Source organism: Pollicipes pollicipes, unplaced genomic scaffold, assembly GCF_011947565.3.
Source record: "Pollicipes pollicipes isolate AB1234 unplaced genomic scaffold, Ppol_2.1 Scaffold_4219;HRSCAF=4965_pilon_pilon_pilon, whole genome shotgun sequence".
Taxonomy (NCBI): Eukaryota; Metazoa; Arthropoda; class Thecostraca; order Pollicipedomorpha; family Pollicipedidae; genus Pollicipes; species Pollicipes pollicipes.
The window spans coordinates 5,989,907-6,005,395 of NW_023596448.1; the positions used below are offsets into that span (position 1 = coordinate 5,989,907).

The window sequence follows — 15,489 nt, forward strand, 5'->3', positions numbered from 1 at the left end:
GGTGATTTACTTAATTAGAAAACTGATATTGAGTGCGAGTCTTCCACATATTATATGAAAAGCAATTGCCATTTCGAGGACGTGTATCGATCACTTAGAGCTACATTTTGGTAGTTTTGTCATCCCCAGCGTGGTAGGAGTGACCTTATGGGCATCGTCAGCTAACAGTCAAATTTTCATGGCAAAACTTAAAAAAGCGAGGTGGCATTACCTCCAGAATAATATTTCCTGCCAAGAAAGCAGACTGAGTGGGTCTTTCTTGAATCGTAATAAAACGCCTAGATTAAGCAGTACGACCGGCGACATGAACAGCTTACCGCACTCTCTTTCGGTTAACATGTGAAAAGTGATGTATGTTCATTTTAAAAGGGGCGACGCAGGCGCGTAAAAAAACAGGTTCAGATGTTGGCGATCCGTGGTCGCAGCGACACGAAGCGACCTAGCACGTCTGATGGTGGGGAGGAGTCGGATCGGCAATATTCCTGATCGATATCAGCGGTCGGTCACGCGCGGTTGGACGCAAACATCAGTCCGCCATTGTTTAAAGAATTGGGGTCGGACAGCAGGAACTAGAGCAGATAACGGCTTGGAACCAATTACATCGCATGGTTGAACTGCTCGCGTCGCATATATAAATATATGTATGCACACGCACACACACACACACACACACACACACACACACACACACACACACACACACACACACACACACACACACACACACACACACACACACACACACACACATATATATATATATATATATATATATATATATATATATATATATATATATATACGTAAATTCTCCGTTTTAAGTCGATTCTCCGTCTGAAAATCACCGAAGGCTCTCAACGCTCTCCGTCCCCTAGGAAGGCCAGTACTCCAGCGCGGGACGGGCCAGTGTCACCATGCCTCGAAGCCCGTCACCGATGCTCCACGCGGTGGCCCAAACGACGATAACGACGAGGGATATCACCCGTCGGGAAGCGGCTGGCGGATTAGAAGTAAGTCCGCCTTAGAGGAGTGCATCGGCACCCCTACTGCTCCACCGACAACCATCAGGCTCAGTAAGTGGCTGGCATGGGTGGGGGCTTACGCTTGCCCGGTGCTCCTACATTTGACACTGGCGGGGGTTAAGCGTGGATAATGGTGTTACCGGTCTCGAGAAAAAGGATAATGCTTGGAACAAGAAATGAATGCTTAAAATCTTGGCGGTCTTTTTGCTACCACGCAAACATTGACATTGACATCGTACCCCCACATGACATGAAACATATGCACTGACTCATCATTTATCCACAGTAAGTTGACATCTGAATGCAAGCACCGTTTTCGATTCCCTCGTTTTTGCGGTGAGTCTAAACCCCCTCGTTATGTCAATTTCCGGTATTCGACAACACGGGCTGAATATTATGTTGTCCTGGAAGATGGGAGGGCAATGCCAACTGGCCCCTCCCCGCTCTGACGTCTATGAGTCGGTCCGCGCTACACGGGGTGGATGGGTTGGCCAAAGTCATGGCGGACCCATTACCCGTTTGGGAAACGAGGTCCATACACTGCACTCAAATGGAGCAAACTTGCGCAGATTTAGGCGCTTCCAGAGTCCTTGTACTGGTAGGGGCCACCGTCCCACTGACCCTCCCTGGATCCAGTCTCTCCAATGACCACGTCTGTCTGAGGATGGGACAAGGAACCGTACATATCTTGCCTTCCCGATGGCGCCGCCCAGTGGTATAAATAGCGATGCTTTCACTTTGGCGCTACAAATGCCCGTTGTCTTTGGTAACAGGGGCTTTTTAAACGTGGGAACCCATTTTGATGTCTCGTGGCCCGCGGAGCTATTTGTGATGTCTCAAAACCCCTACGAGTTTGTTCAAGCTGCCAAGAAGTTTCCTGGGGCTCCAGTCCCAGGGGGCCCCACCACTTACAGGCGGGCCACGTCCTAAAGATTCCGCATGGTCACGTCTTTAGCGCTGTTGCTCTTCTTCCTCAAAGGTCATATTCGTAGTAATCTGTGCCGTAATGTCAATTTGACATAAATGAATACTGGATCCGATATAATAGACCCCAACCATCACCAAGCCTCGTGGAGGACAATAAGCATAGACGCCAAGACGTCGTTGTATACTTATGCATGACCACGATATTTTTTTAGGGCCCACCGATGGACCACATAGTTCATCCTCTTTGCCTCCAGAACAGTTCAGGTTATTTTGTATTTTATGGTCATGCTACCAAATCCGTCTCGAACCCTGCAACCAATTTTCGTTCCATAGTTGACGCAGCAGATATCAAAGCAACGCAGAAGCCCCTGCGCGTTGCGCTCTCACCTTCGCACTTCATTGGAGCCGGACCCGGTGTGATGCGGTTGGTATTCATCCATTTATCGACCTTTTTATTTTTTGACAGTGGGTAGTATTGGTGTTCACTTCTTAACAACAATGTATGCTGCTCGTATGCAATGTATGCTAGATACGGTTTTGGACAAGTAGGAAACTTACATTTTCTGTCCGTAGTATTTTTGATTATCCATGTGACGATGAGGCAATGTTTACACCTGTTCTTGCACAGTTCACGCGCAAGTTGTGTTAACCATATTTGCGCAATGTGGTATAAACCTGATTAAATTCACACCCTTAAAATGTTGTGCAATTTGGTCCGCAGCTTGGTTGTAACATGGTCAAGCACCTAAAATCAGTACAACCATAAATGTTACTGTAAGTTCATAAGTCCATTGGGATGGTCAGCACTAGTTGTCAGTGCCTATGTGATAAACTTACCTTGCTGTGATCACTTGGCATGCAATATATATTCTCATAGTAATATTCCTGCTCAAATGGGTTGAAGAGGAAGAATTACAATATCTGTGGTATATCAGCCCAGTAAGGCTTGTGAAGTTAACAGTTTTGATCTTCTGTATAATAGAAGGGAATGATGGTTTGGCACAGTAACAGCAGGAAGCACATGCAAGAAGATCCATCCATATTTCTGTTATGGCCCTCTCTTGGTATAGGCTAGTTGACACCAATACTTGACCCTTGTATGTAGAATCTGCTGAATACACTGACACATATCCATCAGATAATCTTGGCACCCAACTAGCTGCAACATTTTAAGCAACAGCCAATGTGCAGATCAACTTGAAAATAGTTGTGTGTTTTGTGGAATATCACAGCGACCAGGTACTGAGTATCACTGTCCTTCAAAAGCATGCTGCAGTGAATTTCAGCAAGCCAGGCAGTTCATCACTGTACTCCTGCAATGGTGTTGAAACATTGACTAATAAACTCAAAATGATCATATGATATATATATATATGTATATATATATATATATATATATTTATATGTGTGTGTTTGCATATATGTCTGGTTTGCTGCAGCAACAGTTGTCTTCCCTACAGCATTTTCATATTTGTGTATGGCAATCATGGCTTACTTCAAATGGCCCTAACTAGAGGTGGTAATGCTCATAGTAGTCCCATGGTCTGAGATGCTGCAAGATATTTCAGTCTGACATGGAGTAATTACTGAAGTCCCAAGTCTTAGCCAGAGCCACCTGCCAGATGAATCAATTTCCCTATAGCCTCATCCCAAGAGTTTACATGCTTGAGCTCTAGTTTGCTTATCAACTCCAAGCCATGCCTTATGTTATCAACTGTTCATAAAACAGGTTTGCTATTCTACACCAAATCATGTTTATCAGTGCTTGGAAAAAATTGCTCAGCCTCTGATGTGCAATGAACTCTGCCAGCTATGAACTCTACCACTGGTCCTATTTAATTTATTGCTTTCCCAAAACTTGTGACCCTTGAGGTTTGTTTTTGAACTTCCACACTCACATCTGTTGATTCTATGATGGCACTTAGACTGCTGATCTCTCCCCCAAGGCTTCTGTTGCTTTCTGGCACAGAAGCATTGCAGATTATGTGCAAAAATGACATCGCTGCTTTAAATGCAATTGTGCTCTAAGACTGAAAATGCATATGCTGAGATAGTGAAACAAGTGCAGATTTCTTGCCCAGTTTGATGGATGTGCTCAAAATGTGAACCAACTGGCACTGTCTTCAGTACACCAAACTTCAAGTGTCATTTTTGTTCAGGGATTTTTTGTCTGGATTGCAGGCCACCCAAATGTGTCTCGTAAGGAAGTCAGTAAATGATTTTCTTCTTTTCAGGTAGGTGGAAGCCATATCACAGCAACCATGTTTAAAAGCTTGTGTGGCATATGGAGACTACAAAGTCCTGCAATGTAAGTAGATGTAGCAAGTCACATTAAGTCAAGGTTATGTTACTATATGATTGTACAGCATTATATTGGTCAGCTGTGTACTCAGAGTAGTGGTGTATCATGCACGAGTATGTGTGACTATTGCAGACAGCGAAGGTTTAACATTTTTGTATGCCTGCAGTTGCATGTCGAGATACGTGGCACTCATTTCAAACTTATCTACCCTGTTTTGCTCATGTGTGTTTCCCGATAAGTAACATATGGTAGTCCAATGGCAATGTTGTAGCCACTTGATGTGCTATTTTACCGCTTTGTTACTTGATGTGTATGTGCAGCACAATTTTGCACACATTATGCTGTGTTCCCCCAGACGGGCTATGTCTCAGTACCCGCCCATCTTCAAGGAGCCACTGCTTCCTCCACAGCAAGATGACGAGGTTCGGGAACAGTTTGCATTCTCACCCATCAAAGCGGCCCCCAGCAATGTGACCTCGTCGGCCTTTGACCACCCGGCGGTCAGGTGAGCGCGCGGCTGTGCTCACCGCCTGCTGCACTAAGTGACTTAGGCACTGACGTGCCGAAGCAGAGAGGGATGTGTGAGCGAGATTGTCGATGAAGAACGGGGTACCGAAAAAGAGCTGGGGTATGCCTTTATGCATGTAACACACTATGCAACAAGCAACATAGTCGTCTCCTGATAATCTTGCATAGTGCTTTGGAAGTTAAGATATGACATTCTGCTCATTTTGTGTGTGATGAGTGCTGATACAGTATGACCGCTGCATGCAGTATCAGAAAAAGTAAGTCCCCCTGCGCGGAATCAGCAAAACATGAACAAACAAGAGCTTATCATTTGTCATTATTTAGATGATGCCAAGCCGAAGCATGTGGAGCCAAACTTGTGGGAACCGATGCGAATGGGTCTGGCCTTTTCACTGTGTGGTCCGTCTTTCCTGGTGATGAGGCGGGCGGACGGACGCTGTCCTACCACTGGCTATCCCCAAATTACATGTAGAGACGGGCTTCGAAACAGCGACAACACCCGCCTCTGGATAGCTTCTTGGCACACCGGTGGATCGGACAGTGTTGAAGTCACGTGCCGGCTCGTGTCCGGTATTTTCGTCCACACCGTTTGTTCGTCTTCACGTCTTCGTCTGCACCGATTTCTGAAATCAGATCCCAGTGCTTGAGCTCACTACAGAACGGGTGGATTGGCGGCGCGCATGTCGAAGCGAGCTGACCGGCTGCGCACAGAGACCCATCTGGTCAGTGCCGACGTCCGCTGGTGCTCCGTTGAGCGGTCGTTGTCGCTGCTGCGCCCGTCCGACGGGATTGCCGCCGCCGGCGCCGTCGACCAGTCAGCGGTTTAGTCGAATGCGGAAGGCTGCGTTTTGTGTGTATTAAAATGATGCTTTAACCTCGCGTCTGATTAAACAGCTGGTGTGCAGGGGTCTTGACGTTTATGCAGCGTCCGAGTAAAAACAAATGGTATTGGTGTTTAAGACTGCATGGAGCCGGAATCAGTGGTTGCAAAGACATTAACTGCCAAACGGGACGGATGCTGGGCGGGGCCGCTAAAACGGAAGCTTTTTCGTCGTTCAGGTAGGGCTCATTCGTCTTGCGGCTTCACTAATAATGTGCCGTCTCCTGTTTTCCTGAAGGAATTGCCGACAGTATTTTTTCTGCGCTCGGTTTGCATGGCAGCATGACCAAACATTCGCTGCTCGCAATCCAAGCGCGCTTCATCACCAGCAAGATCGCCGACAGAGCTTGTTTTGACGTTTACGTCTCAGCTTTCAAAAGGCGGTATCGTGCCGTCCGTTATATTGCTGACCAATTGAAACGCCCGCCTGTTGAGATCAATTTTGTTGGCTTGTAGCTTCAACAGCTCGGCTCCACTGGCCAGCAACGCCTCTCGGACCTTCATGTCCCTGCGGTCGCTGACCGTATCAACATGCCTTGTTCAGCGCAAGCGGAAAAATCCTGTCTAAATTGTGCTTTCATGTTTTCGACGTACTTCGGTGAGCAGGCTGCATGGCCAGATGCAGTTTTCCTACAAGATTGGATATCGGCATAACGTAACCCCCCAGCTGATGAACACGGAATGGGGGAAATTTTCAGTGTACAGCACACGCAAAATACAGGTTGAAACCGAACGGATCCTCGACAATCCGTGGTGTCAGCGACGTGATGACGTGATGCTGACGTCGCTTGACGAGCAGGGACTGGTCAGCCGTACCGTTACCAGTGTGGGTCGCTGTGCCGTCCGTGGCCGTCACGCGCGCTGGAACGGAACACGGGAATTCACGTTTTTTTTTTTGGGGGGGGGGCGTTATTAAGGATTGGTTTTGGGTTTGGTAGACAGAAAAGATGACATGCATGAAAGTGGCTGCAAGGTGTAAGTGAATGCGCCGTTGAAAAATTACAGTGATCTCGATTTTGTCCAGTCCGCCATGATGCCAGTAGCGGACCAGTTGCCGGACGGCGTCGCCTCGTGAAGATCGCAGTCCCGCTAGGTGTCAGCACCAACCACACAACATATCCGAATGTCTCGTGCTGTCTTGACTGCTGTCACTGAAAGTGTAAATTGGTTCAGATTCATTGGGGTCATTAGGAGAAATGATCCGGCCAGGCTCAGTGCCAGATATTTTGCTAGGAAATGCGATCAGTTAGGACGTGAACGTTCCGTTGTGATTTATCTATTATTTGAATGATCGCTTTTGCCTGCGCGACCCATGAAAGATCGATATTCCAACGCATTCTTGTGGGCCCGGCTGTATGAGCTCCAAATTAATTTGGCTCCATTCACTTATCATGGGGCTCTTCCAGATAAAGTAAGTCACGTCCGCTATCGCTCCGCTCGTTCCACACCTCTCAAGCCATCGTACCACACCTCTCAAGCCACTCGTCGCAGCGTGTTCAGCCTCCGTGTAGAGAGCGCACCGAGTTAGCGAAAACATCACGGCGTCTCAGGAATGTCACGAAGGCGCGTCAATCTCTCGTCATGCGCGACAATTCGGCTCTGATCTTTTTCTCTTGTCGTTCTGAAGACGATGTAGACCGTTTACCATCCTTATCTTTCCTTGCGACAAACGCTGCCGTTACTTACACATTGGTATTTCATGATCAGCATTGATATACGTACCGCCGCAGAGGAAAAGTGTAGGTGGTAGCCGGCATTTTCAAACCCGCTCATGAAACGAGTTGCTGCGGCCAAAGTGATGCGAGGTCTTAGCCAGGAAATGATGCTGCGGTTTGATGCTTGATGATGAAGTGATGCTGGAAATGATGCTTATCGGTTTCAGAAGTATACATCGCTTTCGCTTATATATCATTAAACACGTCGTATCCGATTTCAGTTTCGTACGTATACACCAGTTTCAGTAACGTGTCATCAAACACGTCAGATCGGATTCCAAATCCGCCGATACACCCAAGCCGCCTGGTTCGATCAAGGCGCGGTACACTTGTCTTATGTTTGCCAGCGGTTATGTGTGATATATTCTATCTGGTGCGTGATCTGCGCCCATTGTAAGATGTTCTCGATAGTAAATGTGCTCGACCTGTTTCAGGAAATTCACCAACATAATCATGAGAGGTGGCGGCAAGGATCTCGCTCAGACATTAGTCGCAAAGGTAAGCTGCCTTTAGAGACCGCACGTGACTGATGGGAGTGGTTTTGACCCGCGTTTACGCAACGTACGTTGTTGCTATTCTGCCGTAAGAAAGCATTGATGTAAGTCATAGGTATTCGGGGTGCTGCATGTTGAGACAGGTGCGTAGGTCTATCGATCCCTGTCTGTCGTTTGTTCGCCTCGACCTCGTGTCAAATGTAGTGTGCCAGTTGTGCGAGCTTTTCCATCTTGTTAAGGGGTTTGATACTCCCCCCCCCCTCATTCGTCTCTGAATTATCGCGCTCGAATGAGAATCAGGTGACCAGCGAAGGTTTTTCCGGCGTGGTTTCCGAGTGGCGCGGCAAAGCCGCGCTAAATTTTGATGGTGTGGACAAGTGAATAGCGAAACGTTTGAGACCCAAAATTTAAATACGTCTTGTGAAGTCGCTAACCTACGGCATGTCAAAATCACGCCATGGATTCAGCGAAGACAATTTCTAGGAAATCGCTTAATGTCATGAAACAGCGGAAAATCAGACGAAGTCATACATTTCTGAGAGATATAATCTTAGACAAGACATTTGAAGGAACACATTCCATTGACCAAGGGTCAGTTATCAAGGCTTGGCATTGATAACAGGAACCGCATTATACATCTTGTATGGACTTTTTGAAGGTCAGAATAGGTCGCTGACCTAAAATGACCCAGGTAAGCATTTTGTTATGATCTTTGATATTGATTCAAATGCAAAAATCAAACCAGTCTTTCATGATTTTGGCCTTCATGGCCATCGAAAGCCCAGGCAAGATCACTAACCTCATATGAGCACCAGCGACCGTTTGCTTAGAACAGGTATGTAGGTTCACGGCGGTTGCACAATAAGGCCTGGAGGCTCTTTGGACGTGAATCTGGAGTTTGGCCATGTTTGACCCTATTTGGCTCAAATATCGTGATCTAGGAACCTTATATCTTGACACAAGTAGGTTTACCTTCTGGAAATCTCACCCTGTGAGTTTGGTGTTTGTAGCTGTCTTAGTTTTTGGGATCCTATGGGGGTCAAATTGACCCCCGAGCGAAGGGCGCCCAACCGGTCACCCGGGCGCGTGTCAAACAGTCCCAATGTTTTCCAACGGTAACAGGTGGTCTGAGGATGTTGTTAAGCAAGTAGCCACGTTTGTTGTTTGTTATCACTACCAGCCAATCTTGTGATCTCCTTAACTAACTTGGTGCCCGGTGTTTTCTAGTGTTTCGTCGCGTTGCTGAGGGCTCACTGTTCCCAGTAAAAAGCTCATTGTCCACTGTGTTGTGACGGGAAGCACTCCCACACTCGCTTTGAGCCGACAATCTCCTCACGTAGTCCATTGTGCGCCTTTTAATCAGCTGATCCTCCACTACACAGAGGCCATCTTCTCACACCTCACACCATCAACCACTCCGCTGTGTGCGTTCATTCTGCTCCCACTGGTCCACTGTGCGTCAACAGTGTAACACGTCAAGCCAGTAACCACGATCCTCTCCCGCTGGCCCATTTCGACCGCGGATGTGGCTCCACTAGCCCACTGTGCGCCGCAGACCCGTCCGTTCACCGTGCCGCGCGCGCCGGCAGACCTTCGAGCGCATCAAGCGGACGCAGATCCAGCGGTACAACGAGGCCAGCGCCGGCCAGACGGACGTGGCGCCGGAGGAGGTGCTCTGCGACCCGCTGCAGGTGTTCCTGCGGGCGCTGGAGAACAGCCGCCCGCGGCTCCAGCTGGTGCCCATCATCCGCGGCGGCATTACCTACAAGGTGCGGCATGGGGCGGCGTCACCTGCCACGTGCGACGGCCAGGTCGTGAGGTGCGCGGTGCGGGCTGTGGCGCCGGTGCTGAGAGTGCCCTCCGGCCGGCCCTGCGGCACGTGGACAGTGACGGCCGCGGTCTCCCACGACTCCGGCAGACGGCGGCGCTGCGGCTCTCCCGCCTCCGCCTCGCTCGGCGGAGCTCGGTCGCGGCTTCCCGTCCCCGCGTTCAGCCGCGGCCGCCGGCCGCCGCTGGAGTGGCGCCAGGGCCCGGCCGGGGCCGGCGCGGTCACCTGGGTAACGCGGGGCACCGGGGCGGCAGGCGCTCGGGGCAAGTCGGCGGCCTCCGTGGCGCCGCCGGGCGCGGGGCGAAATGCGCTGCGGTGGCGCCGAGAGCTGCCGGTGTTCTGGTGATGCTTTCCAGTGCTGTAGCCGCGGCGGGATGTTCACACATCGATTTATCGGGTGGACCGAAGCAGATTTGCTAGGTTGCCTAGAACTCTCAACGCTTCGCCGTGATGAGACGCGCCTTGCACGGCCGGACTACCGAGCGGCCGGCGGGCGGTACGGCGCACTGCCCCCGCGGAGACCCGCTGACGTCACCAGTTCCCTCAGCGCCCGCCCGTTGGAGGCTTATAGTCCGATCACTCCCCGGGTCAGGCGGTTTGGGTGGCCCGGGGCGGGTCTGGGTGGCCCGGGACGTGTGATGACGCCCGGGGCCAGCCTGGCCTGCCGATACCCGCCCCAGGACGGGGCGCTCGCGGCCGCCAAGGCTGCCGTTCGCTGTTGATCCTGTGGGCGTCCTTATGGCCGCTAGCCGGCTGCCGGCGCAGCTTTGTTAGCCGAGGGGTATTTATCTCGGGGTGGGGGGAGGGGGGCTCAGCGCGGGCCAAGTGCGTCAGATGGCGTCTGTCGTCGCGGCGAAAGAGCTCGCGGCATATTCCTCTTGCGGCGCGCTCAAGCGCTTGTCATGGAGCTGCGCTCAGTCTCATCCCCTGCTGGCGGGATGGCGTGTTTTACACGAGAGCTGGGCGGGCGACACGGATGGAGTCGTGTCTGGGCTGTCGGCTATCGTCCATCTTTTCTGTGTATTTATTTACACTTTCCAGCGTGGCGCGTTTTCTGAGTCAACATTCTTGGAAAGGCCCGGAAGATCGCTGGTGTTAGCAGCTTGCGCCTGCTCTCCGGATAACGCTGGGGCGAGGTCTTCGTTTGCGCCTAACCCGTCCCTATAACACTGATTGGGGGCGCCTTCAGACACGCTCTACCACGCGCTCCATCGGCCTCTGCGCTCTCCTGAAGATCACCATCACCGGTATTGCAATGTCCCCAGTCAGAGTCGTGTTGCAGTGGTCGTTCACTACCCGGTCGGTCTCGTTTAGGTATTACGAGACGAGAAATCAATACGCGGCGGCTATGCTCATCTCTGCCGCAGCTGGCTCGCCCAAGCCTCCTCGTTTCCCGCACAAGCCGCTTCAGGCGGTGCGTCGCAGCTGCATCGCAACGGGACGGCGTCTCGGTCTCCGCGGAGATCCGCAAGTGCGTCGCCGCCGCCGCCGCCGGCCCGATCCGACGCCCGCCGCCGCCGCCGCCGCCGCTCGCCGCCGGCCCGATCCGACGCTCGCCGCCGGTCGCGGCCGTGGCGGCTGGCCAGACCGGCTGTTGACGGTGCCGGAGCCGGCGGCCGGCGGCAGTGGGCGGCCTCGCGGCGGCGCCTCTCATGTTCCCCCCCCCCCCCCCGACCTCCAGACCCGGGAAGGGGCGCGAAACACGGCTCTGACGACCGCCACCACACGGCGCGTGGAGGGGGGGGGGGGGGATCTGGGAGTGCCGCAATGGCTGCTTCATGTGGAGGGCCAGGTGACGTGGGCAGTGGGTTACTATTCTTGCACCCAGAGGGAAAAGGCTTTGGCTGGCTGAATCTGAAACGAGTTGTGTGCATCAAACACCTACGTGGAGCCGTACGCTTGCTAGTTCGCTTTGTGACGCGAGTGTCAACGCACATTGGGACAAATGCCAACTTCGCCATCGGTGCGCCGCGGTGAGCTCACGCAGGCTGCTGTGCGCTGAGGTCAGCAACGTTTCAGATGGCAACTGATATGTCAACTGGTGTGTCAACTAATGTATCAACTGATGTGTCAACTGGTGTGTCAGGCGCCGGGGTCCGCGCTGCGTGGACGTTGCCCGCAAGTAGCTGTGCGTGCGTGGATCAGACTATTTAGCCGCCGTGCTGTGTTGGGTATGGCTCGTTGTGTGGCTATGTGACCGCTGTGCTTTAGTGCGGCCGGTCTGTCACGCGGTTGTGTGGCTGTTGGCTGAGTGTTTGTGTTCTGCTGTGCGTGTTCTGCTGCTGGCTGGCCGTCGCGCCGCTGTGAGCTGACGCGCGGTCCCCCGCCGCTCAGGTTCCCCGGCCGGTGACGGAGAAGCGGGCGACGTTCGTGGCCATGCGCTGGTTCAAGGAGGCCGGCAGGGAGAAGGACCGCACAGTGAGATTCTCCGACCGGCTGGCCGCCGAACTCATCAGCGCCGCCAACAATGAGGTGAGTGACCCGGGGGCAGAGTCTGTGGTCTGAGTCAGTGTCGATGGGCCGGGCTCAGGGTCGGCGGCCTGAGGTCAGGGCCAGGGTCGGCCCTCGCCCCTTGCCAGGGGCATCACTCAGCGGTCCCCTCCCGACGCGTTGTGAAATGTTGGTACTGTTGATGGTTGCCTGTCGCTGAGGGCGGGATTACGATGATGTTGATGTTGCCGATAGCAGTATGGTTTTCGGGGAAACGGTGCAGTTTGCTCCTGCAGCTGGGGTATGCGGAAGACAAAAATGAAAGCGCTCGTTAGGTTTTAGAAGATGACGATCAAGTAACCGAATAGTAAAATGAAGAAAGTAAACAAGTACACTCAGTAAAAGATAAAGGAGATAAGGTGTACACCTCCTCCCTCAAATAACAGGACTCTCATTGTCCTTTACCTTAGAATATATAAATACCTAACTATAGCTGCTGAAACGTCAGTAAACAAGTATGTCATCGGTCAGTTTTGGCATTGGGCTCCCTCTGCCGCTCCTGAGCCCCGGCCTGTGAACTGCTTCTGCCGCTCCTGAGCCCCGGCATGTGAGCTCCTTCTGCCGCTCCTGAGCCCCGGCCTGGCGTCGGCGGGCCGCTCGGGCGCCGCCGGCTCGCCCCGGTGTTATTGTACCTCATCTGGGCCGGACGTCAGCAACCGCTTGTTCGCTGCCGCACCACCTGTTGCTTACCCCGTCACTAAGCAGCCGCACCAGCTGCCGCTCACCCCGTCACCGGACCGGGAGAGCGGCCGGGCGCTGGCGCTCGTGTTGATGGTGGTCAGGTGGGGCGGCTCGCTGCGGACGCTCGGCCGGCGGCCGGTGGTGGTGCGTTGTTCTCGGAGGTTCGACTTCAGCTTTGGTGCGAGCCCGGAGACTGGCCTGCCGCGACGTTGGGGATAGAATGCTCGGGGCCTGGCCGGGGTGCAGTCGTACGTCTATGCGGGTCTTTGTCGTGAATTGATCACATGTGTGCTTACGCGAGTGTTAGTAACGGTAGTCATGACGATAGCATGTGATACGTAGTCGTCTGTTCATTTCGTAGGCTCACTTCGTATGTCGGCTTCGCTGCTTTCTCACTTTGTTGTTTTAGCCATATCGTTGTTCATGAAACAGCGTTTTTTTTTTAATATTCTTGCGTGGGTTATTTGTCGGTATCCCGCTGATTGGGTCAACACAAGATATGAATGCAAATCGCACGCAAAATCTTGATGCAAAACGGGCGAGACTGATTTATATATGTTGGCGGGCGTGATGCCAAAGCCTGCTACAGCCTTGCTGCATGAACTGCGTCATGGGATGGCAATTTTCAGTGCGTGGGATGTGCGTGATGATAATTTCTATCACGCGAGATGGCAATTCCCGGTGCGTGATACGGTATCAGTGCGTCATCAAACGCACATCTGCCACCTCCACGCTGGCAGGTCTTCTGCTCCGGATTCTGCTGCCAGTTCAGACCGACGCCGACAGATGTCGGAACGATCGCTGACGTTGACGAATGCACCTATCGACCTAAACCCAAAGCATTGAGTTATACCCCGGCGCGTTCCTGTGTCTGACTCTGGCGGCTCCGTTTTTACGACTGGTCCTCATTAAGGTTGACTGAATTGTGGTTGGACGCTGTCACTCGGCGACGGCCGAGAATCACCGACGTCAGAAGCGGAGACCAACAGCGATCAGTCCGCAGTGACCCCTCGGCGTCGGCTGACCCCGCTCGGCGGCGGAGGCGCCTGCGGACTGGGTGGGCCGATCCGGCTGAGCCAGCGCCCATTAACACCGATTAGCGTCAGCGTCCGTTCTCTCCGCTGGCAAGAAGTGACACGGACGGGCATGTTTTGGCGGCTGTGGATCTGAGGGTTTGTCTGGGGCGGGGCGGCGTGTTCGGCCTCGCCGGCTCCTGGATCGTGATGATCCACCGGGATCGTGGCGGTCGTCTGACTAGGAGCATGGTGTGGAGGGGTTGGCGCCGCCCTGCTGTGCGCCGACCGATATCACCGGCTCACATGCTCTAATGACGTCCACTCGGTGGCATGTGTGTCATCATGTCGTGTGCCATCATGTGTCATGCTCATGGGTCGTCCACTCGACTGGCTTGTGATGCTCTATTTGGGTCCGGCACTGTGTGTGTTTTCTCCCCGTATACTGGGCTTGTTTGGCGTTGTTTCAGCCTTTAAAATCCTGCGCGTGTTTGGGCGCGATGCGGCCATGCTCGATTCTGTCTCAGTGATGTCTCCCTGATAAGTCAACAGCCGGCCCAGTCAGCGGACGTTCCTGTCATCCCGCGCTGTCTCGTATCAGCCGTCGCACCAGCCGGTTTTGACCTTGCTCGTCTGTCACCAGTTCGTCGGCGTCTAGACCGATTAAGCTGCCCTTCGCGGTGAAACACGCTGGCAGCTGAGCTGGGTGTGACCGCGATCCCCCCCCCCCATACCCATACCGTCGCCCGGCTGACTGGCTGCGGCCTCGCCCCAGACTCTGTCTGTCAGCTGACTGTGAGTGTCTCGTCCGCTCCGACACATCCGTCACTCTGCCGCGGCAGATCAGCCGTGGCGTCGCCTTCGTCGAATCCGAGCTCTCGCCGTCTCACCTGCCCCCGGCGACGGGCTGACCACGCCTCCCCCGGTGTCGCTGACTGGATCACGCCCCCTCGCCCGCCGCGTCCTGCCCAGCTCCGCTCTGTCCTCTCGCCGCTATCGGGGCGGGACCTGGCGTCTCCCAGCGCCCCTCCCCCCTCCGTTCGCTGCCTCCCCCCCCCCCCCGACCCTTGGCTCACCGCTGACGGCTCTCCGGCAGGGCCGCGTGGTGCGCCTGAAGCAGGAGCTACACCGACAATGTGAGGCGAACCGCGCCTACGCCCACTACACGTACGGCTGAGCTGGAGCGGCGGAGAGCCGCGGCGGACTGTGACGGCGCGCGGTCGGCAGGGATGACGTCACGGCACGGTCTGTGACGTCATAGACCGTCAGGCGCCGGCGGCGTGTTGTGCTGAGGAGTGCCTCTCGGATGACATCACGGCGCGGTCTGTGACGTCACAGACCGTCAGGCGCCGGCGGCGTGTTGTGTCGAGGAGTGCCTCTCGGATGACGTCACGGCGCGGTCTGTGACGTCACAGACTGTCAGGCGCCGGCGGCGTGTTGTGCTGAGGAGTGCCTCTCGGATGACATCACGGCGCGGCCTGTGACGTCACAGACCGTCAGGCGCCGGCGGCGTGTTGTGTCGAGGAGTGCCTCTCGGATGACGTCACGGCGCGGTCTGTGACGTCACAGACCGTCAGGCGCCGGCGGCGTGTTGTGTCGAGGAGTGCGC

General features: G+C 53.6%; 1 protein-coding gene across 1 annotated transcript; it reads left to right on the forward strand.

Moving 5' to 3' along the window:
* Positions 1-2,336: 2,336 nt before the first annotated feature.
* LOC119095711 (28S ribosomal protein S7, mitochondrial) lies at positions 2,337-15,255 on the forward strand. The gene is made up of 7 exons (XM_037218566.1): positions 2,337-2,373; positions 4,184-4,257; positions 4,607-4,756; positions 7,809-7,872; positions 9,458-9,637; positions 12,031-12,168; positions 14,977-15,255. Exons 2-7 carry the CDS (start codon positions 4,211-4,213, stop codon positions 15,055-15,057), a joined length of 660 nt encoding a protein of 219 aa, XP_037074461.1. The 5' UTR covers positions 2,337-2,373; positions 4,184-4,210; the 3' UTR covers positions 15,058-15,255.
* Positions 15,256-15,489: the final 234 nt, after the last annotated feature.